Source organism: Lissotriton vulgaris, chromosome 4_1, assembly GCF_964263255.1.
Source record: "Lissotriton vulgaris chromosome 4_1, aLisVul1.2, whole genome shotgun sequence".
Lineage (NCBI taxonomy): Eukaryota > Metazoa > Chordata > Amphibia > Caudata > Salamandridae > Lissotriton > Lissotriton vulgaris.
In genome coordinates this window covers 1,132,819,850-1,132,845,847 of record NC_141691.1, presented here as the reverse complement: position 1 = coordinate 1,132,845,847, position 25,998 = coordinate 1,132,819,850, and the positions used below count along the sequence as shown (strand labels likewise).

The 25,998-nt window shown below is 46.2% G+C and overlaps 1 protein-coding gene across 2 annotated transcripts in view; it reads right to left on the bottom strand.

Annotated features, from left to right (window-relative positions):
* TMEM245 (transmembrane protein 245) overlaps positions 1-25,998 on the bottom strand; it is a 982,890-nt gene that overhangs the window by 559,411 nt on the left and 397,481 nt on the right. For both annotated transcript variants that reach the window (XM_086965376.1, XM_086965377.1), the window contains exon 6: positions 5,079-5,248. In XM_086965376.1, coding sequence (XP_086821502.1) covers positions 5,079-5,248 — 170 coding nt within the window. The remainder of the gene's footprint in view (positions 1-5,078; positions 5,249-25,998) is intronic.

Genomic DNA, 25,998 nt, shown 5'->3' with positions numbered 1-25,998 from the left:
AGTCTAGCATTCTGAAAACAAAATTCCTTGTAAATTCTATTGGTTTTAATCCATAGCTGAACAATTCACACAGTTGTTTCACAATGGCTGTGAATCAGACAAAAAGAAGGAAGTTTTCTGAATAAACTGGAGTCAAGGAGAGCATGCACCCTTCTAGTGTCAGCAAAAACGAAATATTTAAAATATGAATAAACAGTCAGCCACATCTCTGTGTGAAAAGAGCTGTATCCTGAGACAATCATGCCTATGAAAAAGATCACTCCGTGAGTTCAAAGTTCTAGTTTCCTTCTGAAGAAAAGAAGGAGACAAAGCAGTGGCTAGTGTTTATATGGCAACATGTTCATGCTATAGATAAAAGCAAACTATATGAAGCCAGTGAGGATAAAAGCAGGATGGGCATGAACAGCACAGAAGACGTCACAAAAGCATTTCTGGTGCATAATTCTTCAGATATTGGTAGCTTAAATTGCAACTCTTAAACAGCTAGGCATCTATATAGTGGATAACTCAAGAGACATTCTCACCAACTTAAGGACTCAGCAAAGCAACTGACAGGTAGGTGGGTAATGTTTCCGGAACTGCATTTATAATTTGATTGCAGCATTTTTGTGTTCTTTTTTAGTTAATTGAGCTATATACGAATTTATTTCTGCTGAAACACACAAATGTTGAAGTAGATGTTACTTCTGCTCTTAAAGTAGTATTAACTCCATCCCCTAGCCCAAACTAGCAATAGATGAGTATGCAGTCAGAAGGATACCTCTATGTAGGTAGTCAGCTGTTGGGAAGCGAATGCCCCTGGCAGGGCATTCTGCTGTCTTTATCAGCCCTGGGTGCACCACTGTGCGTCTAGCTGGTGCCCTGACTTTTATTTTTGTAACACTACTCAAAAGAGTCTGTGGAGAGTCATAAAACTGTCCTCAACTATGTGAGGTGATGGAGGTGTCATGGACTGGTGCACCAAGTGTGTCTTCATTACTTGCAATGGACTACTGTACCTATTGTATGCATAGAGGGGCAGTGGTAGCATACCATAGTTAATCAATTAATAGCATGATCAGAACGTTTTATCTGTGTCACTGGGGTTGAGTTCTGCTTTTATATGTTTGCCCAGAACCTTGCACTGACATCCTGTGTGCGCCTCAAGGGTTGTGTGCATGTGGTGGGTGCAACACCTGCACGAGGAGTCAGTCCGACTGATGGAGGTAAGTGGGATCCGTTTTGGATACTCCTGCCATAGCCTAGCACACATAAAATGAAGACTGTGTTCCCAGATAGTATTGCCTGCTTTCTTGTAGCTGGAGGAAAAGGATCCAGACACTGAAGCGAGGAGGATGAAGAGAGAGTTGTCTTTACAAATTCTACAAGACCTTTAGCTTAGCAAGGACCTGCATATTGTCTTCCTGAGAACTGCCCTTTGATGGATGGCGAGGGGATGGGTGGAACTGCAGAGACTGTTGGGAAAGGTGAGGAAGCAGAGAGCCCCGTGCTAACTGCTGTGAGAAACATTATTATACAAAAGCTGTTCCTGGAGAACAGCCTGAGGACATTTGAATTGGGAAACTACCGTTTCTACAATTTGGAACTGTGAGACTCTGCCTTGTTGTGTAGAAAAGTGGAACCCGAACCATTCCAGACTGTTGCACTTCCATGTTCTCCTCAGAGTACTCAAAAGACTGTTGTGCAACCAAGGCTGGGGTCTGATATCAAGTCTCCCAGAGGTAAGGGAACATCACCTGAAACCTTAACTTCCTACAGGAGAATGTTATGTTATGTTATGTCTTCTTTTATAGCGCTCAAATCACCGTGAGGCATCTCGGCGCTTGCTTTGGGAACCAGTCCTGGCTTTTTCCCTGTGAGATAACCCGTACTGGGCATCCCCAAAGTGAAAGCCAGGCATCCCGCCGCGGGGGGGGGGGCCGTAGTGGAGATTAGGCAAGCTAATGCCCAGAGTTGCAGAGTGTGAACCCGTGATTCGAGTAGGCACCGAAGCGAGAATTGTCGAGTCCGTGGACATTTGGGCTCAAGACCCTGCCGCGTCGGGAATTGAACCCTGGTCCCGGGTCTGACCTCTGCTTCAGGGTCTGCCTCCTCTAACCAGTGAGCCACAGGAGCACCTGCCTGCTGAGAGAGCGGGGGGGGGGGATTATGCCTGTCCTGCAGGTAGAGAGATTGTCCAGAAGGAGCGAGGAATGGCATGGGTCTTATCCTCCATCTTAATGTTAATATTTACATGCTTAATGGTTGTGGGAACCCCTGTGACTGAGGTACTTTTCCTAACAAGAGTGCGCATGGACAACAGGAACAATATAGTTCTTACACAGCTTTGGGAAAGAAGCAGATACATCCAGCATATAGGGGTTACTTTCAGTCCTTGCTACAGGTCACTAATGAGAATAATTGTTCTTCTGTACTGGTAGTATAAGCAAGAAGGGAAATATTCATGAAGTATGTTAATTGATCACTCAAGCAGTTGTATACGGTCATGAATGATGTCCATTGTTTTTTACTGACAGTATTAACCTCTATTACCCCGTGCCAGGGTAATTTTTTCTTTACATTAGTATTTTGGCATTAATGATATATTCAAGGAGGTTTAGGTGCTTTGTTATTCAAATAAAGTAAACTTTCCGACAAACTATGTGTGCAATCACTGCCTTTTTTTTGAAAATCTGTTTATTAGCATAGTATGTGAAGCAGTTACATACATTTCCAAGTCCAGTACATCAAAGTAAACCATGCATGTGCCTGCTTAAAACAAATATTTTGCCTTGCCATTTTGATTTTACATTTTGTGGCGATCGGAACTGTCGCAATTAAACAAACCCTTGTCGTTACAAACCCTCCCACCACCCTCGAACAACCCACCCGACACTCTCTTTGCAGTTATCTAATTAAGCGAATAGAACGAACATTTATCTGGGTCGACCTTAGTATTATAACATGTAGCCTCTTCTATCAGTACACTTAGACGGTGCGAGGCAGCAAGCCAGTGATTGGGTGTTCCCCAACCCATAATCATGCATCACAGCCGGTGACAGTGTATGAAATTCTGGCTCCGGACCTTTTCATTCCACATTCGGTGCGTCACTGTTATCCCCTTCTTCCCCATCATCTCCCGTTTCAAACTCCCCCAACGTGACAAACCAGTCCAGTGAGATCGGCCTTTTCCGTAGGCCTCTGTATTCTTCGCGCTGCAGTGCTTCTCCCTCTGCCCTACCCCAGCGCACTACCTCTGCCTTCCATAATTCAGGGTTGGGTGGTTTAGGTGACTTCCACCTCATCGTAATAGCTCGCTTCGCTAATAATAGGGCCAGATCTGCAAAGCGCGACGCCACTGTCCTGTTGCACTGAGAGGGCCCCAGCCCCAACAACGCGCCTTCTAGTGTAGGAGATCGGGACAGGGCCCCTGCGCTCTCAAGCGATGCATGGACCGTGGTCCAGTAGTATCCTAACTTGGGGCATTGCCACATCATGTGTATCAGTGATGCGTCTTCAGTGTCGCAGCGGGGGCAATTGCTTTTCGCATCGGGAAACATCGTATGTATGCGGTGCGGGGTCAGGTAGGCTCTATGTAGCAGCATTAATTGAATGAATTTGAACTTGGGGTTCCTGGCTACCTTTCTGGGAAATTGCAGTATTCGGTCCCATTCTTTGTCTCTCAGGGGCCTACCAACATCCTCCTCCCATTTCTCCCTGAGAAGCGAGAGAGGGAATGTTCTCCCTTCTCTGATGCCAGCAGTAAGCCATCTCGTCAGATGTGCACCCGATCCCATTAGATAATGCATCTTAGTGAGGGGGTTTGTGTCAGGTTCCTGGCCCTCAGGTGACCATTTATGTGTGGTATAATTGTGAAGACCGGCGTACAGAAGGAATGAGCCCCCAGGTATGCCTTGTGTGGTTCTGAAGTCTTCAAAGGACAACAAGTGGCCGTCCGCAAACAGGTCGCCCACATGCGATACTCCTGCATCATGCCATGTGGTTAGTGCGGTCGTCGTGAGAGCTCCTGTGCCCAACGGAATGCCCAAGAGTGGGATAGTGGGGGCATAGGATGACTTAGGCGAAGTGTATTTCAGAGCCTTCCTCCAGTAAAGGACCGCTAGTCTAAGAAGTGGTGGGGCATCTCTCGGCATGTCAGAATTGGGCAGGAGTAGTGTGTGTAATCTCCCCCTACCGTGATCCTCCTCCGACATACCGATCTCCTGGAGATTGCTTTCCACCCAGAAAGCCAGCCATTGAAGCTGACACGCATAGTTGTAAGCTCTAAAGTCCGGCAGGCCCATACCACCGGCGTCAGAGGGGAGTTGTAACTTAGACAAACTTATACGTCTGCGGCCATGCCCTCATACGAGTTCCGTAAGGAGAGTGTCAAGGGCCTTAAATGTCGCTGCTGGGATCAGATATGGTAAGTTGGTGAAATGGTAGAGAAGACGGGGAAGCATCACCATCTTCGATATCGCTACTCTGCCGGGTATGGAAAGTGGAAGTGTCAACCAGAATTTTATCTGTGACTTCAGTGCTCTGATGGCCCTCCCAAGGTTTCCGTCAATCATCAGGTCAGACTCCCTATAGATTTGCATCCCCAGGTATCTAAAGGTGGTTTCCGCCATCTGGAATGCGTGAGGGGCGAAGGGTAAGGGAGTAGTCAGGCCTGTGGCCGCAAATGTGTAGCCATAGGACTTGGATTCGCTTATGGTCAGACCAGAGATCGCCCTAAAGTCCTCAAAGACCTGGGAAAGAGAGCTCAGGTCTCCCCTCAGGTCTCGGAGATACAATATAATATCATCTGCGTATGCAGATACAGTGCAATCACTGCCTTATCCATCAAAAAGGTCCGGTTCCATAAATTTGAAGCAAGAATCCTTTAAATTGTCTACAGAATCGAATGCGTCATAAACAGGTAGCCTTTTTAATGAAATGTGAGGCTTATTAGCTTGAAAATATGGAGTAAACAGTTAAAAAAAAGAACTATGTTAGGAGAAAATGCCTGACAAGGACATCAGTGAAGGACCCAAGAAAATTTGTTGAGCAACAAGGTGTGATTAGCAGGCAAAATACTTAATAAACAACAGAAATACCTTGCTGTCAGCTTTGAGAAGGAATTTTCCAAGTCCTTTGATGGGCCGGGGAGCTAGAGCATCCTGCCGTTCCTTCACGAAATCTGCGACCATTTCCCACCAAGGACCAAAGCGCTTCTGTATGAAGTTGACTGCTCCAAAGTGGACTACTAATTTCTTCACAGCCCACACTGTAAACAGAACAACAAATCATTAATTTCAGGGATTAGCACAGCAGTGCACAAAACAATTACAATTTCTACTGGAATCCTAAAAAAAAAAACAAGTTAAATCTTCAATTAACAAAAAAAGTGATCAGCCACTTCCACCACTCACCCTCTAAAATGTATTTTTTTCATTTTATCTTTGACCCAAGCAAAAACTTTCATAGAAAAAGGATGAACATGAAGATAGTATGACACAGGTCGATATCTTTCTCAGCGTCATTACCTTATCCAATTTACTGGTTCTGACAACACCACCATTTCTTAATAGTTTATTAGGCTAAGGACCCAATAGAAATACTGAATTCCTTCCAGGTTACCTAGTTAATTCAGACCCATTGACAGAACGAATGCAACCGGAGAAGTGAAGCTACCCGTTTGGAAAATGTCATTTCTATTACAGACATTGTAGGAGAGGGACAAGCAGTAATCCACAAATAAGGAGATTAGTAAGAACAAGTTTAGTTTTACAGGAACAACTTATATTACATTTATTTCTAGGGCACACATATCGGTGTCTTGGTGCTAGCTCAACTGAAACTTAGTACAAAGAAGCTCACTGGGACATAAAAAGCTATGTGATAAAGCTTTCCCGAAAGGGAGCAGATTATTCATGGATTTGATATAAAGGGGCAAGGAGTTCCAAGTTTTGGATGCACAGATCACAAAACTTCACCTTAAGAGGAGTGTCTGAATTTTGAAACCGTAGTATTTTGGGTTATGGAGGATCATAACATCATTTGACGTAAATACCATTTGAATTTCTTTTTCAAATAGTCGTGTCCTCGTCCATGCAGGCCTTTGAAGGTAATCTAAGGTGGTAGAAAGTCTGTCTGACTGGCAGCCAGTGCAGCTTTATTAATGCCACAGTAGAAGATTTAAATTTAGGGATCCCTATCAACAGTTGTGCCACTGCATTTTGCAGGGTTTGCAATCTGTTCAAATGTTGCTGATGCATGTTTGTGTAGAGGTCATTGCAGAAGTCAATTTTCGAAAGGACCCTGGATGTGACTACTGTTTCCTGTAGGTCTGAAGGGATGTAGGGAAGGACATTCCTTAGGGTCCTGAGGGTGTAAAAAGAAGCGGACATGACAGCATTAGCCTGAGCACCAAATGTTAGTAGGTCATCAACGAATGATCTGAGTTTAAAGACTTTACTGACCGGAGTCAGGAGGGTGCCCAGCTCCTGAGGCCACCACGAGGGGGACCTAAAGGAAACTTGGTTTCCAAACAAGTTTTCCCAGAGTTTAACTTAAGGCAATTTTGAGACATCCAGTCACTGACTGTTTGCAAACAGTTGTGAAATTTGATGCGTGTCACCCTTTGCAGACGATCTCTATATCCAATTCCTATGGTGGATGATGGATCGGTCTCTGGGGTCACTCAGGATTGTCAAGTATCACATTCCTCTCAGTTGAGAATCTTTCAATCTAGTGGACCTTAGATCTGGTTACCCAAATCATTCATGGGTTGCTTTAGAAGGCTCATCAGTTAACTAAGTGGCTTTCACATGTAGGCCACCCGGAGCTCTCGAGTCAGTCAACTCAGAGAGCACCCTTGGTCTTTTCACAAGAAAATAAAGCGAAAGTCCCTGGTAGCTGGGCACAAAAGCAGTCAGGTTTAACTTAGAGGCAATGTGTACAGTATTTATGCAGCACTCAGACAGTAATGAAGTGATAATACAACACAAGAAAATTCCCACACCAATTTTAAAAAAGAGAGTACATTTTAATAGATTATTTTACACCAAAATGAGAAAAATCCCACCAGTAGAACTGGAGTCATGACTTTCTAAAGCTTAAAGTGAAAAATAGTGACTAAGACATCAAAGTGCAAACCACAGACCTCTAGTTGTACGACACTGGGGCAAATTCGAAAGTTATGGCTCACCACGATGGAAAGTGGTTCAGATACATGAAGTGGATTAGCAGCTTAACTTCAGATTTAGAAGAATATTTTGATAAAAAATGTCTGAAAAGGTAAAGCTTACTGAGGCAAGGCAGCTGGCAGTGACTGTGGAGGAGGTGTAGTTGTCGAGGGGCGGCTGGACAAAGTTGAGCTGAAGATTTCTATGTTCGGACTTTGTCTCTTTTATGGAAGTCGAAAATCTACAGCAGGACAAAGCAGAATTCTATAGCCGAAAAGGGCTTCTTAAGGCCGGTTACCGCTTCTACTAGGAGCTGCTAAACAGGATTTGCTGCAGTAGAGAAGAATGTGGCAGGAGCTACAGCAAAGTCAGGCCGACTGGCAATGCACCTTGGGTGGACAGGCAAGAAGTCCTTGTTTCCTCTCAGTACTCGGAACACTTTCCACAGTCCCAAGTTTTGGATTTGGGCTATAGCACCACTTTCAAGGGCCCAGGAGAGGTGGGTACAGGTGCAGGTTCAGGAGGGTTAAGATTCATTCAGGCTTGGTACAGGTGCAGGTTTAAGATGGCTGGAGACTTATGTCCATGAGGCTCGGATTAGGAGGCCAGCCAACTAGCACTTGGTAGACCTGGGTTCAAGAAGAAAAGCAGGTCTCAAGCAACGCAGTCCTTTGAGGTCACAAGGAAAGCTTCAGACAGTAGAGCAGTCCTCTGAAGTATACAGCAGGCCACAGATAGTAGGGCAGTTCTCTCAGATCCTTCGCAGGTCCAGATGTGAACTGAAGAGTGACTTTGAGTGTCCTAGTTTTCTACCTGGCGCATTCTCTTAGTGTCTGGAATTTCCTGCCTCTCTAGTGTTATTTGTTTTGTGTGTGAGATGAGGCAGACTCTGTGAAGTACAAGAAAAGCTGTGCACAGCTTTGTCCTCCCCCCATTCAGGTTGGATGGCTCAACCGGCGAACACCCACTCCCTCTATTGTGTGGCTGTCTAAATGAAATACACAAAGGCCAACTCCACCTAGTCAAAAAACCCAGGATACAGGCATCACATCGATAGGGCAAGATATGTCAACTTGCCCTGAAGTGGCATTTTCAGATTTGCAACTTAAAATCTGACTTTACCATTAAGGAGGATCTTAAATTACAATTCCTTAGGCACCAAGCATGACATTTCTACCTACTACCAAATAAAATGTATCACTTAATAAATGTAATAAGGCAATCCAAAGTTATCCTACAGTAGAGGTAGGCCTCACAATAGTGAAAAATGAATTTGTGAGTTTTAAGCTACCAGGAAGTGCAGAACTTAAAAGTTCATGTCCAACTTTTTCAATACAATGTGGCCTGCACTATGGGCTGTTTTGGGCCTACCTTAGGGGTGACATGTAATAACAAGCATTTGCAATGCAATAGATGTCACATTTGTGACAGTTTAAGCTATTGGCATTGTAAATGACAATGTCTTTTATTTATCGGTTTTGCAAATTACCACGTAAATAAAAAAGGCATGGTCATTTACAATGCCAATAGCTCAAACTCTTGTACAATTCAAAGAAGCGGGCTGCTCGGAAAGTAAAAGCACACATGGCGCGCGCTGAATGTTGCAGGAAACCATGTCTGCAGTAGGTGAAACTGAGTCAGTCAAAATAACTTTATTCGGTTCCAAGGACCATAAAAGTTTGAAAAACAGATTACATTTGGACATTTTCATGACGTATTTGTGCAACAGCATAGATAAAATCAATAAAAACAAGAAATTCATAACATTCAAACAATAAAAAAAAAAGAGAGAGGGAAATAATCCCTACTACCTGACGCAACAGACTATATTGCCAATATTAAAATGTGTTAGATATTTAAAATTGTTATTTAAAAAGTAACAACGGTCCTGTTCATCTATTGTGACTCATAGCGTTTTCTGATGACCATTGCAAATTTGATGTCATTAGAAACTGCAGTAAAAAAAGCAAAGGTAGCCAAAGAGTGCTAACAATGAAATCCTTCAATATAGGCACAAGGCCGAATTTCCCTCAAAGGTGGGGCTGAAAATGTAGCTCTTTATAAAGGGGGCAGAACAACAAAGTGCAAAGTGCTCTGAGCAGCCAGATTATCACACGGGCAAGGCGTGAGGTTATCTACCCATCCTGATTGTTTCAGGAATGCCACTATAAAGGGCAAGGTGCCTAAACGAAGTCTAGTTAAGAGAAATCACGTCTGTGCATTGGTGGTGAAAGTTAAGAATAATTGCTGTTGTGGAGGGAACCAACACGGGAGACCGGTCACTTCCTGCTGTGAGCGGTGCATGTTTGCCCCAGAATAGTACGCCTCTTTTATGATGACTTTTGCATTTGTATCAATACTAGCAGGGTTGTCGTAGTGATGCCCAGGCCTATCTTATGGAATTTTTATCTCACATATCGGAGCCTGGGAATCGACAGTGCGCCTGGGAATCGACAGTGCGCTATCTAGGTTAATACAATCCTTAATGACATCCCTTGAGAACGTTAATTCCTCAGACAGACACATTTTTGCCCATAGGGGCAGAGGGGTAACACCTATTCGATCTTCTAAGAATTCCAGCCCCAGTGTGTAGAGTGTAGGGGTGGCTGATTGGGGTCATCAATAGTCTTTGTATACATTTATTTTCCTGCCCCGTAGGATGCAACAGATAAGCGTTTGGCTTTGTAAAGGGTAATTAGCTCTGTCACCGGCTTGTGTCATAAAAGCAGAATAACCCCTCCACAACCCGGTTTGTATGTTGCACCCTTGCAATAACAAGAGGATCCCAATTCATAGTATTATTACAAATGTTCCCTAAGTATGTACGTGAGAAGTTGGCCTGGTATATGCTGTCCACTAATTAAAGTGGGTACCCAGTACCAGTCCAAACAACCCTTATGATGATTTAAGAGGTCAAAGATAGCCTTAGAAAGTTATCCAAGTGGTACCTGTGGAGAGCAGCCTTCAGGTGTAGTCTTGCAGCTTGTTTTACCAGAATGCAACCTTATGGTACTGGTTAAATGAAATGAGAACCACACAGTAGTTATAAAAATATGTATTTATTGATATAACATTCTTTAAGCACGACTCAGTATCTTCTGCAGGAAGATACTCACAAAGCACACAATACTGTAGCACAAAAACAATTGCAAGTAGCACAAATACACAGAGGGCTCCAGGGGGAGACCAAACCATTTTCTAAAATAGTGGTATAAGAACCACAATTTGAGTCAAGACAGTGTCTAGGGGATGTGGAATCGCTGGAACCCCAAGGAACCACCCAAAGATAGTAAGCAGGGACCCCATGGAGGACGGGTGCAGTGTGGGAACATGACCGCGTGGGCCCTACAATTCTATGGGAGAGTCGCGGTTTAATTTTTCAAAGTTTAAGGAACCTTCCAAGTGGACTTCAAAGAAACCCAGTGGAACTTAGGTGGTTGGAGAGCCAACCCACCTGCTACCATAATACCAGAGGTACCTATCTTAGGGAATCCGAGTGCTTTGGGCTAAAGTGGTGTCAGAAACCACTGTCAAACTCAATGGAGGACTTCAAAGGGCTGTATGACGATCCATCGCGTGCAACGTCCTCGTGTGCGTTCGCATCGCGGACAAAACATCGCAATGGCACTTACATTGGCCATTTTCTCATCGCACGACGTTGCGCCGCAAATGCGGCCTTGAAACAGGATCGCGTGTCACATCGGCGACATAACATCGCGCGACATAACATCGCGCGACATGACAACGCTAGATTTTTTGTAGTTGTACTCGAGAAGCCTTTCTCTCCCGGCTCAGCCGCCCCTCAAGAAAAGTTGATTATTTCCAACACTGATGTCACTTCCCCAGCAGTACAATGCGATAATATTAAAAATGTCTGTCCCTGCTACGGAAACTCATTTTATCTGTGCTGCATCTATTGCAATGCCAAATTTCCTGTCCCTGGCTTTGTTACCCCCACCCTGCGGAAACTACCTCCTTGTTAATTTCTGGCCAGCCACCTACCCATCCAGTTCACCAACAGATGAATCGATATCAAAACACAATACAGCATTACATCTTTCAGTGCTGCCAGTCTAAAACTACTTACTCCAAGTCCCCCTGAATATTTAAGTCTAAAGGTGGATGCCAATTTAATGCTCACGAACTCCGCCTTTCAACACGGCGGCGCTCCACTCAGGCAAACCACCTAGCACCCAGAAGTGAACTGAAAGCATGTTCATTCTAACAATCAGGGCACCCCTCTTCAGGAGAGAAGCGCCTAGAAGAAGTGCAGGTCATGCTACTTATATTCACACATCTCATTCATTTTTTTCTTTTATCTAGATCTTCCTTTCCATTATTAAGTTTGAACTCCAACCTTAGGTAAACACAGTTTAGGCAGCTGTTAGCAGGATACTAAACGAAAGCTGAACAGTAGTCCGGCTCAAGGCGGTGTACTCGCATAACTGCAGCATCCTTGACCACGGCTGGTCTCTTTCAGAAATGTGAAAACAGCATCCCTTGCTTCCTCGATAAAGGACAGGCAGCTGTTGGAAATGTGATGTACGCTCTGGTGATGGAAGCTGTGGATCTTGCTGGCAAAGAATATATAGAAAAATAATGGGTCAAGCAAATAGAGGAGCCACATGTGCCTACTTGTGAGGAGTTGTAAACTTGACTGAAAAAATATATATGCTCTTGCTATCAGTGGATGGTAGGAGGCTTGAACCTCGCCTGTCAGCACCAAAGTCTGTGTATGTTTCCGTCAGACCACATGTCGTTGCAGTGATTGACGCTGATGTTTCGCTTTCTTAAATAAACATAGTTCGAAATATGCGCTGCTTTGCTTGTTTGTGCTAGCATATGCGCTGCGCTGCTTCCCATTGTAAGTAAATTCGATGTCATCAGCAATTGTGCTCGCATATTGTACATCATTTAAAAAACATGATTCAGAGCAACATTTGGCATGTCAGAACCAGACCGTATTTTAGGGCTGGCTTTGGCTTACCTGTCTCGCCTGTGTCATGCATCACAAACATGTAATACAGAAATATACACTGACTGAAATAAACATTGTTCTTTAATAATTGTGCTCGCTTCCCATATGCGTTGCTTAAAGTAAACACTAGCAGGTGTTTAAGAAATATCATATGTTAATGTGAACATATTTAAGTATATTTTTGTTAATTCCAAAATATATCTGCTATTGCTATCAGTGGATGGTAGGAGGCTTGAACCTCGCCTGTCAGCACCAAAGTCTGTGTATGTTTCCGTCAGACCAGTTGCAGTGATTGACGCTGATGTTTCGCTTACTTAAATAAACATACTTCGAAATATGCGCATACTTCGAAATATGCGCTGTTCTTTAATAATTGTGCTCGCGTTATTGAACGTGTTGAGCATGTGAGCGACTTAAATAAACATTGTTCTTTTATAAACATTTTTGTTTTATAACTGTGCAAACATATTTAAGTATGTGCTCGCATATTGAAATGCCATAAATACACCTTCTTCTTTAATAATTGTGCTCGCTTTATTGAACGTGTTGAGCATGTGAACGACTTAAATAAACATTGCTCTTTTCTAATTGTGCTCGCAAAGTGTCAGCATATGCGCTGCTTCCAAGTAAATTCGATGTCATCGTTACCGATGTAATAGTCAATGCGATGCACTTGCATGCGTCCTGATGGCATGCGATGTGATGACGGGCACGATGTAATCGCCTCATTGAAATGTCAGCACGATGCGATGTATCCGATGTAAGGGGCGCTTCCCCTTCAAAGAAGAGCCACTGCTAGAAGGAGGAAAAGGGTCAGATGAAATCCACAGGTGGAATTTTTGTTGAAAAGTACATGAAAGTAGAGGGGACAGAGTCTGGGTCACTCAGGAGTGACCAGGGGCTCGGTAGACAAATATCCACAGATGTCCGGCGCTTCTGGTGCGTTGATGGGGTTCTTGACTCTGCAGCCACAGGGACCAGGAGACGTCGACCATGAGCCAGATGTGAGCTGTCCCACAAAGGATTTCGAGTGTTGAGGGGTCGGCGTCCGGCTGGAGCACCAACAAGCCTTGGCAGTGGCAACCCAAGCAGAAGGTCAAAGAAGGATACACTTCGGACCAGCAAGGTACAGAAGACTCACCAAACATAGGGGAGACAGGGAAGGCCTGGAGCAACCAGAGTAGCCCCAGAAAAGCAAAGTTGACCCTCAAGGGGACCCACAGGCAGGAGGCACAGGAGTCGCGAGGGGACCTCGAGCAGTTTCACAAAGCAACAGCAGGGGTGTAACACAGGCCCCCGCAGCCCCTGCGATGCGGGGTGGCCCCCGCGCTCCAAGGGCCCCCCATGCTCCTCCAGGGGCCCTCTCCGTGGATGTACAGTCAGCAATCACTAAGCACTCCATACATGATCCGATCCTTCTCGGATGCTGGGAGTTACGTAACTTAAGTTACTTAATGCTCGCCATAGTTGCAAGCGCAGACGCATCTGCCCGGTCTTCATCTTTGAGCACACTATGGTTGGGCTGGTTATTGATTCTCATGCGCATGCGCATATGCGCCACTTGGCGCAATTTAAAGTGCGCATGACGGCATGAGGTGAGGAGGCTGAGAGCAACGAGGCGGCTGAGAGGGACAGGCGCGTCAGGAAGGTAAAGTAAACAACCGTGCAGGCAGAAAATGCGCAGGGCGAAAGAGGACAAATAATTTAAAGTACCGAGGACATGCAAAAAGTCCCTTTATAATATCAAAAGGAATTGAATCATTATTTATTTTAACAAGAGAGCTTTGAGGCCTTGTCCCGGTCTCCCCCTGAGCGCACCAAGCCCGGTATCAATTAAACGAAGCGTTGGAAGGCGCCTCAGTCCCCAGCTGTTCTACGTTTCACAAAGCTGCCTTATAGGAAGTGATAAGAGTCCTTGCTTCCAGCCGCGCTAACCAACAGCACAGGGACAGGTGTCGCTGGCAGCAGACTGCAGGTTTACTAATGAATTGGCGCTCTGGTTCCAAAATTAATTTATGGGTGCAGCAATTAGTTGTTTTTTTTTTAAGTTAGGCGCTGGTATACACATATTCACGTACATCTTAAAACGTGCATGAACATTCCATATATTTTTTGGAAAGGCAAAGAGGGGCAAAAATAGGCACCGGGAAAGAACGGAAGTGTGAATATTTGAATAACTCACAGTACCACTGCTGGCTGCCACTTTGTGGCGAGATTTCAGGATCAGACGGGTTTGGTCTCTACTACTGCATAAGGACATTGAATAACAGTAAAACAATATACAAAGACAGGTTGATAACGAAATGCATATGGAAAGATAGATGGGAAGATATAACAAGATAGACAAATAGGCATACAGGCAGAGGAGATACAGATGGACACAAAAATAGATGGTCAAACAACAGATTGGCACGGATGCACACATAGGTAGATAGATAGCAACAGATAGATAGATACACGGAGGGCAGGCAGAAGACCGATAAATGCAGTTTAATTATATGCAATCAGCCAGCATGTTGCAGCTGCTTCACGAGAAGGTGCCAGTTCTTTAGCCAAAAGCTCGCCCAAGCATTTCTCCAAATGGTAACCTTGACAAATTCACTTTTGTGGGACATGATGAGGTGTGAACACGATCTCAAAGCTCACTTCTCTCCTTTAATTTTCGTGAGCAAAATTTGCCAGCTGTGACATGTCACACCAGAAACGCCGGTGGGCCAGTATCAATGCCAAATGCTCTCCCGGGTGCGGAAACTGGAGGCCCAAAACTCATTTCAGGGGTCAACTTCATTTTGGTTCATGCAAATCATACAATAAATAGCTGCTTGTTTGAACAACAATGCACGTGGAAGGAGATTGTTAAACACCTTAGAATCATTTCATATTTTAGCAAAATTCAAAAAGGGAATCGCAAACCCAGATAGTCCCCCAAAATTACTTTATTTTTACTGGGTGAGTAACATTAAGTGCAGTCAATTTAACTTCATCAAACGGTTGAAACAGGCACTGATAAAAGGATGGAAAAATGTAAGACGCAAGAGCAGCCAAAATCGCATGGCTTATATCAGCATTAAAACCAGATGTTTCGTTAATGGCGCAGTTTGATAAAGCTGCAGAGATAGAACTCAGTACTTTCGGCAGTATTCACAAACGTTGCTTTATTTTATTCTTTAAATCAGAAAGCACTTTCTTCTCGGAAAGCAGCAAATTTATATATTTAGGGGATTGACTTGTTTTCCTGCGGTGTCTTCTATTTTCTAAAATACAGATCTAACTGCTTACTCCCCAGGACGGACTGGTGCGGCCTTAATTTAATTATTGCCAATGCTAACCTTTCCCGGTCTTCTGGCGCCTGCCACTGAAACTGCAGGCCAGGCCTCAGGGGAGTCAGTCTGTCACCTACACATTCTCAAGTTTGAAAAGTTGTCTCACATGGTATAATTTTCAACCTCCATTTTTTAAATGGAATGTGTGTGTGTATTTGTATAAAAACAGATAAGAGTCAGGTGCCTGCTGCCAGGGGAGGCACGGGTCAGGCTCCAAAGGTGGGCCATGTGGGCGCTCCAGGTGACTAAGCACAGGCAACTGCCTTCGCCATTGGCAGGATATCCCTCACTTTAAAATCTCTAGAGGGGCTCAGGAAATCACTTGTTAGCAGGGTGTGTGCTTAACAGGCCTCTTCTGTTGCTTCTGGCCGCCTTGTTTTTTTAGGCTTTTCAACAGTCTCTCTGCCTGTCCCATGTGAAAGTGTGGCATTTCCTGACAGTCTGGTGCGTTTGAAATGCCTGTAGTGCTGGGATGTCCATTCACAAGGGGAACACAGCATCTGATGCGGCCTTTCCAAATGCACAGCCTGTCAGTAAATCTTCCACTTTCTCTGGGTGCCATTCCTCTACCATCAAGTGGGATATCACACCCTCCCCGCACAGACCCTTGACTTCTTTCATGTGCTCTTTATTAGCTGGCACTCTAGAAGCAGAGAGAAATTGTGATAGCATAGGGTGTCTGGGCGCAGGGAGTGTAAGGCCACAGGCAGAAAGTGTGATATCCTTCCGATTAAATGAAGCATCGCATAACATGCAAGACAGCATAGGACATGCATACCAAACAATGATCCATGCTGGGTGTGGGGAGGGCTTTGTCAGATTTTCAAAATATATACACATTAAAAACATTACTGAGTATTCCATTTAAACAGGAATAGTTTGAATTGTAAGTGATTAGCCTGGAAATAAGAAGTCTCAAATTATCTAGGCTTGGTGAAGTGTGCAAATTGCACCTACCCCTTTTTTGGCACCCATGTTAGCTTTAACTTCTTTCAATGGGTTCCGGGGCCGCCTTCTCCCCAGAGGGGACTGCCTGTATGGTCATTGCAAAGAAAAAGTTGTGCTCGAAAATCTGGCATCGGTCTAGCCCTTGTGGACACAAACTGGACACTCCTGAGAAAAGCAAGCGTAGCACTGATACGAGTACGTTTTCATCCTCAGTGCACCATGAGAAGTGACCCTTCAAGGCACTAATTATTGTGCCCGGGTATTGTGGCAATTGCACATAACATAAATAACATAACATACTGTGTATTTGTATAGCACAGGTTTTTCAATACTTTGAATTTGATTCCTGTGCCACCTGGCATAAATGAAGGAAAGAGGGCCCTATATCTAGTTTTTTTTTTCACCTGGGTCCCACATTATCTTTTGACAAGCCTGGGATCCCATGGCTTTGCATCATCCAAGTGATTCCACACTTCATTCCCTCTGGACCCAGGGGTTCCCTTCACCACTTTCAGTTCCTTTGCCTTCAACTCCTCTGTTTCATGCTATGGCTTCTATCAATTGCGTATTTTCTGTTCCAGACTTCTAGTCCACTAGGAAAGTCTTAAATGTCATACAAAGGACCAAAGTAAATATTTGTGGACTGAAACATATGGGAAAAACAGCTCTTCTAAACACTAACAACAGATTTTTACCTGTATGAGGACCTGTGCTTGAAGCCCATTGATATATTGTCAACTCAAGCACACAATCCAGCATTGTGAGGACCAAAGTGAAAACGTTGTGCATGTGCTGGGCCATGACACTTGCACTCTGGGGACGAGCCCTGTGCTCAGCGTCTAGGTGGCCACTCTCCCAGATGTGTCTGGCCTGTAGGACAGCCCCTTTCTGCAATTTCAGTTCAAGGATCCACTCAGAGTTGCATATATGCACAATCATTTCTGATCTGCAGCTGGCACTTCTAGGCCAGTACTGGGGCACCTCACTCACTGATGCACCTCTACCCAAAAGTGCAGTGGCATAGAGTAGAGTGGCATAGAGTTCGGGCCATCAGCGCACTAGTTGTAGCACGCAGATGCAGCATGGGTTCACCAGTTGCCTCATATCAGTCCTGTGGCCAGGCGGCCTGCCTCATAAATTAAATGATGCGCTTCTGAGCCTCTCAATAGTGAAGATGGGTTGGCCCTCTCTCCTGTTTACCAGCTGCGCATCATCGTCTTTGTTGTAGCACATTCTGATGACCAAGTTATAGATAGAGCTACACAAATATATGGGCAGCTGTTAGACCTGACATCATTGGCTTGAGTCTCTCCTCCATTTTTTCTGTTTGCCTCCACTGTTTTACGATGTTTTTGCTGGTATATGCTTTGGGCGCTGTGCCACTGCTGATCAGTGCCACAGCGCAAGTGCTCCAGATGTTAAATTGATGTATCTATTGTATCCATGTTTGGCTTATTTGGTTTACTGTCAGTCCCTCGTCTAGTGCACCAGGAGTGCCGGGGCTTGTAAATACAAATGCCGCTCGTGGGCTTGCAGCACGTGTTGTGCCACCCACAGGAGCGGCCTCGTAAAAGAATGTCTACGGGTCGGTCATTGCGAGACCCACGTACAGTCTGGTACTGTCACGCAGGCTGCGCAAGTATACCTACTTGCCAGCCCCTCAAACCTTCCCTTGACTTGACTTCATGTTAGTCACCCCTACGGTAGGCCCACGGGCAGGGTGCATTGTAAGTATAAGGTAGGACACGCCTGACCAAGTTGGCATGTCCTAATAGTGAATTACAGCCATCTTCGTTCTTCACTATTGCGAGGTAGCCTGCTCTCCATTAGTTAGAATGGGCCGCCGGGATTATTAATGCTATGATCCTAGCTGGCTCGGGGAGCATGGTGCAATGTCGAGTTTGGTATCCCTGAACTCGGGGTTTAATTACGCATCCGTTGGTGTGGATGGTTTTTGGACTCTGGGTTTGAAAATAGCACTTTTAGAAAGTGTCTATTTTCTTGTCTAACCATATCTGGTTTCTGCTGGTCTTGCTTGTGTGTGACAGGAGCTGGGTGGCTCCACAGGTCTGGATGAGTCAGTGTGGGATGAGTGGGACCTTTGCGTTGAGAGTAGGGGGAGAGTAGTTGCGGATAGCCTGCCCTGCCTGATACAATGCTGGCTCCACCTCCTGCCAAGCGGCTGATGGCTCTGTGCCTGCCATGGACGATCCTAGCCCCACCTCCTGCCAGGAGGCCGATAGCTCTGCTCCTGGCCGTGACAATGCTGGTTCCACCTCCTGCTGGGCGTCTGAGGACCCAGCCCTGCTCAGTGAATAGGCCAGGTGCTTCTGCCTGGCTCCACCCACAACAGACCCAGGATGTTGGGAAATCCCCCGGCATGGACAAAGGGATCAAAGCCGAAAAGGGGTATAAGAGAAGGACCCCTGAACCCAGAATTTAGATCACTTCTGACAAGGAACCCTGTAACCAAGGACAAGAGGCCTGCTGATCTAAGGACTTGCCTACCCCTTCTGCCAGTGTGCTGTTTGCTGGGGGGAATCCTGCAGTGCTTCTTTATTTTTGCCAAGGAACCAGGAGAGAGGAACTGTGTGTGTACTCTCACGCTTGCTAAGAAAATCCCCAAGGACTGGAAGAGTGCCAGTCTCCTGCTGAAGTCACAGGGCTAAAGGACTTCATCTGCTTAAAGTGCTATTTGCTGGAACCTGTGAATCCAGCCCCTCTGAAAGAGCTAGCAATCTCGACGCCGACGGACGTCGCCGAATCCAGCTCGACACCGTGAGTGACGGCTCAAGTGTCCCGCTCCCTCGACGCCGGCCGCCAGGCCCGATCGACGCCAGCAGCAACGCCAGTGAGTAGTGAGTTCGGCTCCAGCTCCAAGGGACCTCGTGTCTGCACCGCTGCTGATCGCATCGCCCTCGTGCCCTCTCGACGCCGTGAGCGCTGCTCACTCTTTGCAACTGCATCACCGACGACGACGCCTGCTGAGGCCTGATCGACACCGAAGACGCGACGCCGGATTGCTCAACGCCGCTGATCATCGTGTGCTTCATTTTCCAAGGTACTGTGTTGTTGGGGGTCCGTGTGACTCCGGGCTCGACGTAGCGCTCCTCGCGGTCGACGCCGAACCTTTGGATTAACTTTGCCTCGACGTCGTGTAGCCCCCGTGTGGGTTACCTTGTTGCTAAGAACTGTGTTTCCAAGAAGAAGATTTGCTTTGATACGAAAGACTTTGTGCTAAAGAAGAAACTACCTTCGAACTATCATTTTTCCCTTCCCAGAGTATTTATTAAGATTGTGTACATTTTTGTCGTTATTTGGTCTTGTGCTAAGCCTTATATAAAAATACTTATTTTTATAATACTACTGTGTCGTGTCCATTTGTAGTGTATTCACTTTGTTACTGTATGTGGTCATAAATGCTTAACACACAGCCTCTGAGATAAGCCTGTCTGCTCTGCCAAGCTACCAAGGGGGTGAGCAGGGGTTATCGAAGGGTGTGATCCCCTTGCCCTGACTAGAAAAGGTGTGTCCCTATTTGTCAGAAGTGTATACCTCTGCCAACTAGAGACAGCCGTTTCTAACATTGGATGCAGCGGTGAGGATTTGGACCTTGCATTTATGACCCATGTGCAGTGATTAGTGTGCGCTACATAGTGAAAGCAGACCATAGCGCAGTCACAATCTACTTTGGAAGGATTCCATTTTTGGTTCTCCGCTTTTCTGAAGCTTGATTTTTTAAACACTGCCAGTTTTGACCACGAGTGACACCGGAGTCACTACCCCTGTTGTTGTTGTGGAGGAATTCGACAGAGCGAAGATAAACGACTACGGCTTGAAGGAGCTGAAGTCCTTTTGCAAGCAGTTGAAGGTGCCTACCAAAGGCATCTCACGAAAAGAGGAATATCTCAAAGCATTGCAGGCCTGGTTGGAGGCCAGAGATCCCACTGATCCGGTGGTGGTACCGCCAGTGGAAGGGGATGAGGAGGTGCCAGCGAATGGGCCCGAGTCCTCTACCAGAAGCAGTGTTTCCTCCAAAGGTCTTTCCCCTGAAGAACGAGAAGAAAGGGCGAAGGAGCGTGCATACAACATGGAAATGGCAAGGCTAAAGATAAATGGGCAGTTGGAGTTAGAAAATGCAAGAGGTAGAAGAGAGGCTGATTTGGAGACCAAAAGGTTAGATTTTGAAAGAGAGAAGTTAGCTTTGGAGCGTGATACCAAGTTGAGGGAGTTGGACATCCAAGCTAAGAAGTTAGAATTGAATCCCTCTGGTGGCAGCATCCCATCAGGGCCTACAGAAAGTAAGTTTTACTTTCCCAAAGATGTGATAAAAGATTATCACAGGAACGAAGATATTGGTCAGTGGTTTAAAGCATATGAGTTAGCATTGTTGGCCCACCAGGTCCCTGAGAAGAATTGGGGAGCGGGGTTGTGGGGTCGCTTTGTGAATGAGGGAAGAGATACCCTGTTAGACAGGCCTGTTGAGTATAGGATGTCGTATACTCATATGAAAGATGCTTTAATGTTGCGGTATGGCCTAACCCCCGAGAAGTACAGACAAGCTTTTAGACCGAGAAGTACAGACAAGCTTTTAGAGAATGTAAGAAGTTGCCTGGTACGACGTGGGTTGAATATGTGTCTTATTTTTGCAGAGCCATGGATGGTTGGGTAAAGGGCAGCAAAGTGGAAAATTATGAAGCTCTTTATGATTTGTTTGCTTGGGAGCACTTGTCTAATAACTGTTTTCCAGAGCTGCACCAGCACCTGATTGATAGCAAGATATCTAACCCTAGAAAACTTGCGGAGGAGGCGGACCGCTGGGTCAGTACCAGGGTCCACAAGGGTCCAGTGGGAGACTCAGCCAAAGGTGGGCAGGGTCCCCAGCAGAAGAGTGGGGGGGACAAGGGTAAACAGAAGGAGTCTCAGAAAGGGCCCCAAAGTAATCCCCAAGGGAACCAAGGGAAAGGTTCCCCGCCTCCCCCTGAGAAGAAGCCAGGGGCCCGACGGGTAAACCTGTTCATAGGGGCCCCCTAACCTGCTACGGTTGTGGGCAGGTGGGACACCGGTTTTATGACCCCCAGTGTCCCAAAAAGGATTCGAATGCACCGCCGCGTGCCCCCCCGTCAGTTGGCGAGTGTAGCCCTGGGAGGGGAGGAGATGGTTGTCCATGGTGGGAGGGGTCTCGCAGAAATGTCCCTGGTCTCGCTCGGAGACATGGAAATGGTCCCTCCACCCCCTCTGCCTAGTAACATTAGTAAATATAGGCTGTGGGTGACCATTAATGGCCATAGAGTGGAAGCTCTCAGAGACACCGGAGCGAATGTGACAGCTGTCAAGTGTCACTTGGTGTCCAGAGAGCAGGTGGTTCCCCACGCATTCTACCCTGTGATAGCTGCTGACAACTCCCAGAAAGAGTGTGAGGTAGCTCAGGTTTCCTTTGAATGGGGGGGAGTTTCAGGTACTCTTCAAGTTGCTGTGAGGCCCGCCATGCCTGTCGATTGTCTCCTGGGCAATGATTTGGAAGACTCCACTTGGGCTAAGGTGGAGAGGGAGACACATTTGAGAATGTTGGGCGTGCCAGAGTGGGTGTGTGCAACCACTCGATCGATGACAGCGAGTAAGGGTGTTGATGGGGTCCCGGAGCCTGAAAGTACGGCCCAGGACCCAGCTGTGAAGAGAAGAGGCAGGGGGCGCGGGAAACCGTCCCCCGTAGTTTCCGTGGGCCAGGAGGAGGTAGACCCTGAGGGGGATGCCCTGGAGCCCACAGGGGAACAAATTGCCGAACTGGGAGACCTGCCCGAGCTGACCCATTGGCAGCAGGATGGTGGTCCCTCCAGGGAGGAATTCTGTGCGGAACAGAAAGTGTGCCCTTCTCTTGTGGGCATAAAGCACTGGCTGATCAGTGCCACAGCGCAAGTGCTCCCGATGTTAAATTGATGTATCTATTGTATCCATGTTTGGCTTATTTGGTTTACTGTCAGTCCCTCGTCTAGTGCACCAGGAGTGCCGGGGCTTGTAAATACAAATGCCGCTCGTGGGCTTGCAGCACGTGTTGTGCCACCCACAGGAGCGGCCTCGTAAAAGAATGTCTACGGGTCGGTCATTGCGAGACCCACGTACAGTCTGGTACTGTCACGCAGGCTGCGCAAGTATACCTACTTGCCAGCCCCTCAAACCTTCCCTTGACTTCATGTTAGTCACCCCTACGGTAGGCCCACGGGCAGGGTGCATTGTAAGTATAAGGTAGGACACGCCTGACCAAGTAGGCATGTCCTAATAGTGAATTACAGCCATCTTCGTTCTTCACTATTGCGAGGTAGCCTGCTCTCCATTAGTTAGAATGGGCCGCCGGGATTATTAATGCTATGATCCTAGCTGGCTCGGGGAGCATGGTGCAATGTCGAGTTTGGTATCCCTGAACTCTGGGTTTAATTACGCATCCGTTGGTGTGGATGGTTTTTGGACTCTGGGTTTGAAAATAGCACTTTTAGAAAGTGCCTATTTTCTTGTCTAACCAAATCTGGTTTCTGCTGGTCTTGCGTGTGTGTGACAGGAGCTGGGTGGCTCCACAGGTCTGGATGAGTCAGTGTGGGATGAGTGGGACATTGCGTTGAGAGTAGGGGGGGAGTAGTTGCTGATAGCCTGCCCTGCCTGATACAATGCTGGCTCCACCTCCTGCCAAGCGGCTGATGGCTCTGTGCCTGCCATGGACGATCCTAGCCCCACCTCCTGCCAGGAGGCCGATAGCTCTGCTCCTGGCCGTGACAATGCTGGCTCCACCTCCTGCTGGGCGTCTGAGGACCCAGCCCTGCTCAGTGAATAGGCCAGGTGCTTCTGCCTGGCTCCACCCACAACAGACCCAGGATGTTGGGAAATCCCCCGGCATGGACAAAGGGATCAAAGCCGAAAAGGGGTATAAGAGAAGGACCCCTGAACCCAGAATTTAGATCACTTCTGACAAGGAACCCTGTAACCAAGGACAAGAGGCCTGCTGATCTAAGGACTTGCCTACCCCTTCTGCCAGTGTGCTGTTTGCTGGGGGGAATCCTGCAGTGCTTCTTTATTTTTGCCAAGGAACCAGGAGAGAGGAACTGTGTGTGTACTCTCACGCTTGCTAAGAAAATCCCCAAGGACTGGAAGAGTGCCAGTCTCCTGCTGAAGTCACAGGGCTAAAGGACTTCATCTGCTTAAAGTGCTATTTGCTGGAACCTGTGAATCCAGCCCCTCTGAAAGAGCTAGCAATCTCGACGCCGACGGACGTTGCCGAATCCAGCTCGACACCGTGAGTGACGGCTCAAGTGTCCCGCTTCCTCGACGCCGGCCGCCGGGCCCGATCGACGCCAGCAGCAACGCCAGTGAGTAGTGAGTTCGGCTCCAGCTCCAAGGGATCTCGTGTCTGCACCGCTGCTGATCGCATCGCCCTCGTGCCCTCTCAACGCCGTGAGCGCTGCTCACTCTTTGCAACCGCATCACCGACGACGACGCCTGCTGAGGCCTGATCGACACCGAAGACGCGACGCCGGATTGCTCGACGCCGCTGATCATCGTGTGCTTCATTTTCCAAGGTACTGTGTTGTTGGGGGTCCGTGTGACTCCGGGCTCGACATAGCGCTCCTCGCGGTCGACGCCGAACCTTTGGATTAACTTTGCCTCGACGTCGTGTAGCCCCCGTGTGGGTTACCTTGTTGCTAAGAACTGTGTTTCCAAGAAGAAGATTTGCTTTGATACGAAAGACTTTGTGCTAAAGAAGAAACTACCTTTAAACTATCATTTTTCCCCTCCCAGAGTATTTATTAAGATTGTGTACATTTTTGTCGTTATTTGGTCTTGTGCTAAGCCTTATATAAAAATACTTATTTTTATAATACTACTGTGTCGTGTCCATTTGTAGTGTATTCACTTTGTTACTGTATGTGGTCATAAATGCTTAACACACAGCCTCTGAGATAAGCCTGTCTGCTCTGCCAAGCTACCAAGTGGGTGAGCAGGGGTTATCGAAGGGTGTGATCCCCTTGCCCTGACTAGAAAAGGTGTGTCCCTATTTGTCAGAAGTGTATACCTCTGCCAACTAGAGACAGCCGGTTCTAACAGCAGCAATTATATGTTATGGTACGTTATTTATGTTAATATAATGCATTCTATGGAAAATATGGCCCACAGCCCAAATGCCATGTCTGTGCTTAGTTAGATGTAAGCAAAATGTTCTATTTAATGTGTTGTGTTGGAAGTTTGTGTGCGTTCCATGCTATTGAAAAGTGCTCTTCGGGGTCACATTGCTGCCAGCTGTATAGTATATCTGCGCTATATGGGGTGTATGCAAGGTCTATCCAGGGGCAAAGTGGTGGGCCAGGCCGTGGGGGGGGGGCCCTCATTGTGCTTTGCAGGGGGGCCCCCTCAAGTTTTGTTACGCCACTGCTGAAGCCACCACACAGGCTCTGTGTACAACCTAGGGGTCCAGGCAAAAGGCCACAAAGGTCGAGTTTGATGTAGGTTTCAGAGGCTTGGTAGCAGAATAGGCTGATTTATGTGTATATGCCAGAGAGAAATGAGCTTGCGCGTAACGTGCTAGCTGGCCACCATGTTCCCCGACCGTTCTGTTAATATGTGAGACTTACCGCCTTCTCCTTTTACAAAAAGATCCTGTATTAAGATGAGCTTCTAACAATATCCTGCAGCAGAGAAGCCGACTAAGTTCTCATAGCAAAAGATGCAAATACTAGACTTTGTAACAAAACAAAAGCCCCCAGTTTACAAAGGCACAAATGTGTGGGTCGACTTGAGAAAATATGCCCTCAACAACTACATTACTTCTTAAGCCTAAAAGTATTAAAAGAAAAAAGGCAACTCAGAGCAAAGGTGGAAGAAAGCAAGAAGGTATCAAATACAGGATCGGCTAAGGTGAAAGTCACACATACAAATACCTTCTGCCCACATAAAATACTGTAACAAACACAATATATGCAGCAGAACACAACTGCTGCATCAATACAAATATCCTAATGGGAAATTGGAAGGAAAAAGATATTGCAGTTTTGCTACTTGGTACATATAAGGGAGTGAAAAGGAAGCCACGTATGAAGGACATAGCCAGTCACCCAATAAATGTTGCAGGAAGCTGGCTCTGTATATATTATACCAAAGTAAGGTATAGTGTGCACAGAATCAAGTGGATTTACAGAGGCTTAACAAGATAATACTAATGCTCTTTTTTGTGGTAATATGGGTGAGCAGTTATGCTTATCAGAGGGCAGTGCTAAGAATTTGTTGTACACATACAGGCAAGAAAAGATTACACATACTCAATGACTAAATCCATAACCAAGGGTTTGTAAAAATATTATTTTTAGTATATTTATTTTATTAGACCAAAGATACTTGGATAAAGTAAAACATTTTTTGCAATATCAATGTTTTTCAATGTGACAAGTGGACACAATGCATTTTTCAATCAGTACAATGTTATCCTATGGGAGGAAACACATTCAGCAATATGCAGGTAAGTAAACTATTTTCGATATTGAGCTTTTGGTTGAAGAATCAGTATCAGGCATGGTTCTGGTAAATGATCTCATTGCCCCACAAGCGAGACTGGGGTGGCCGG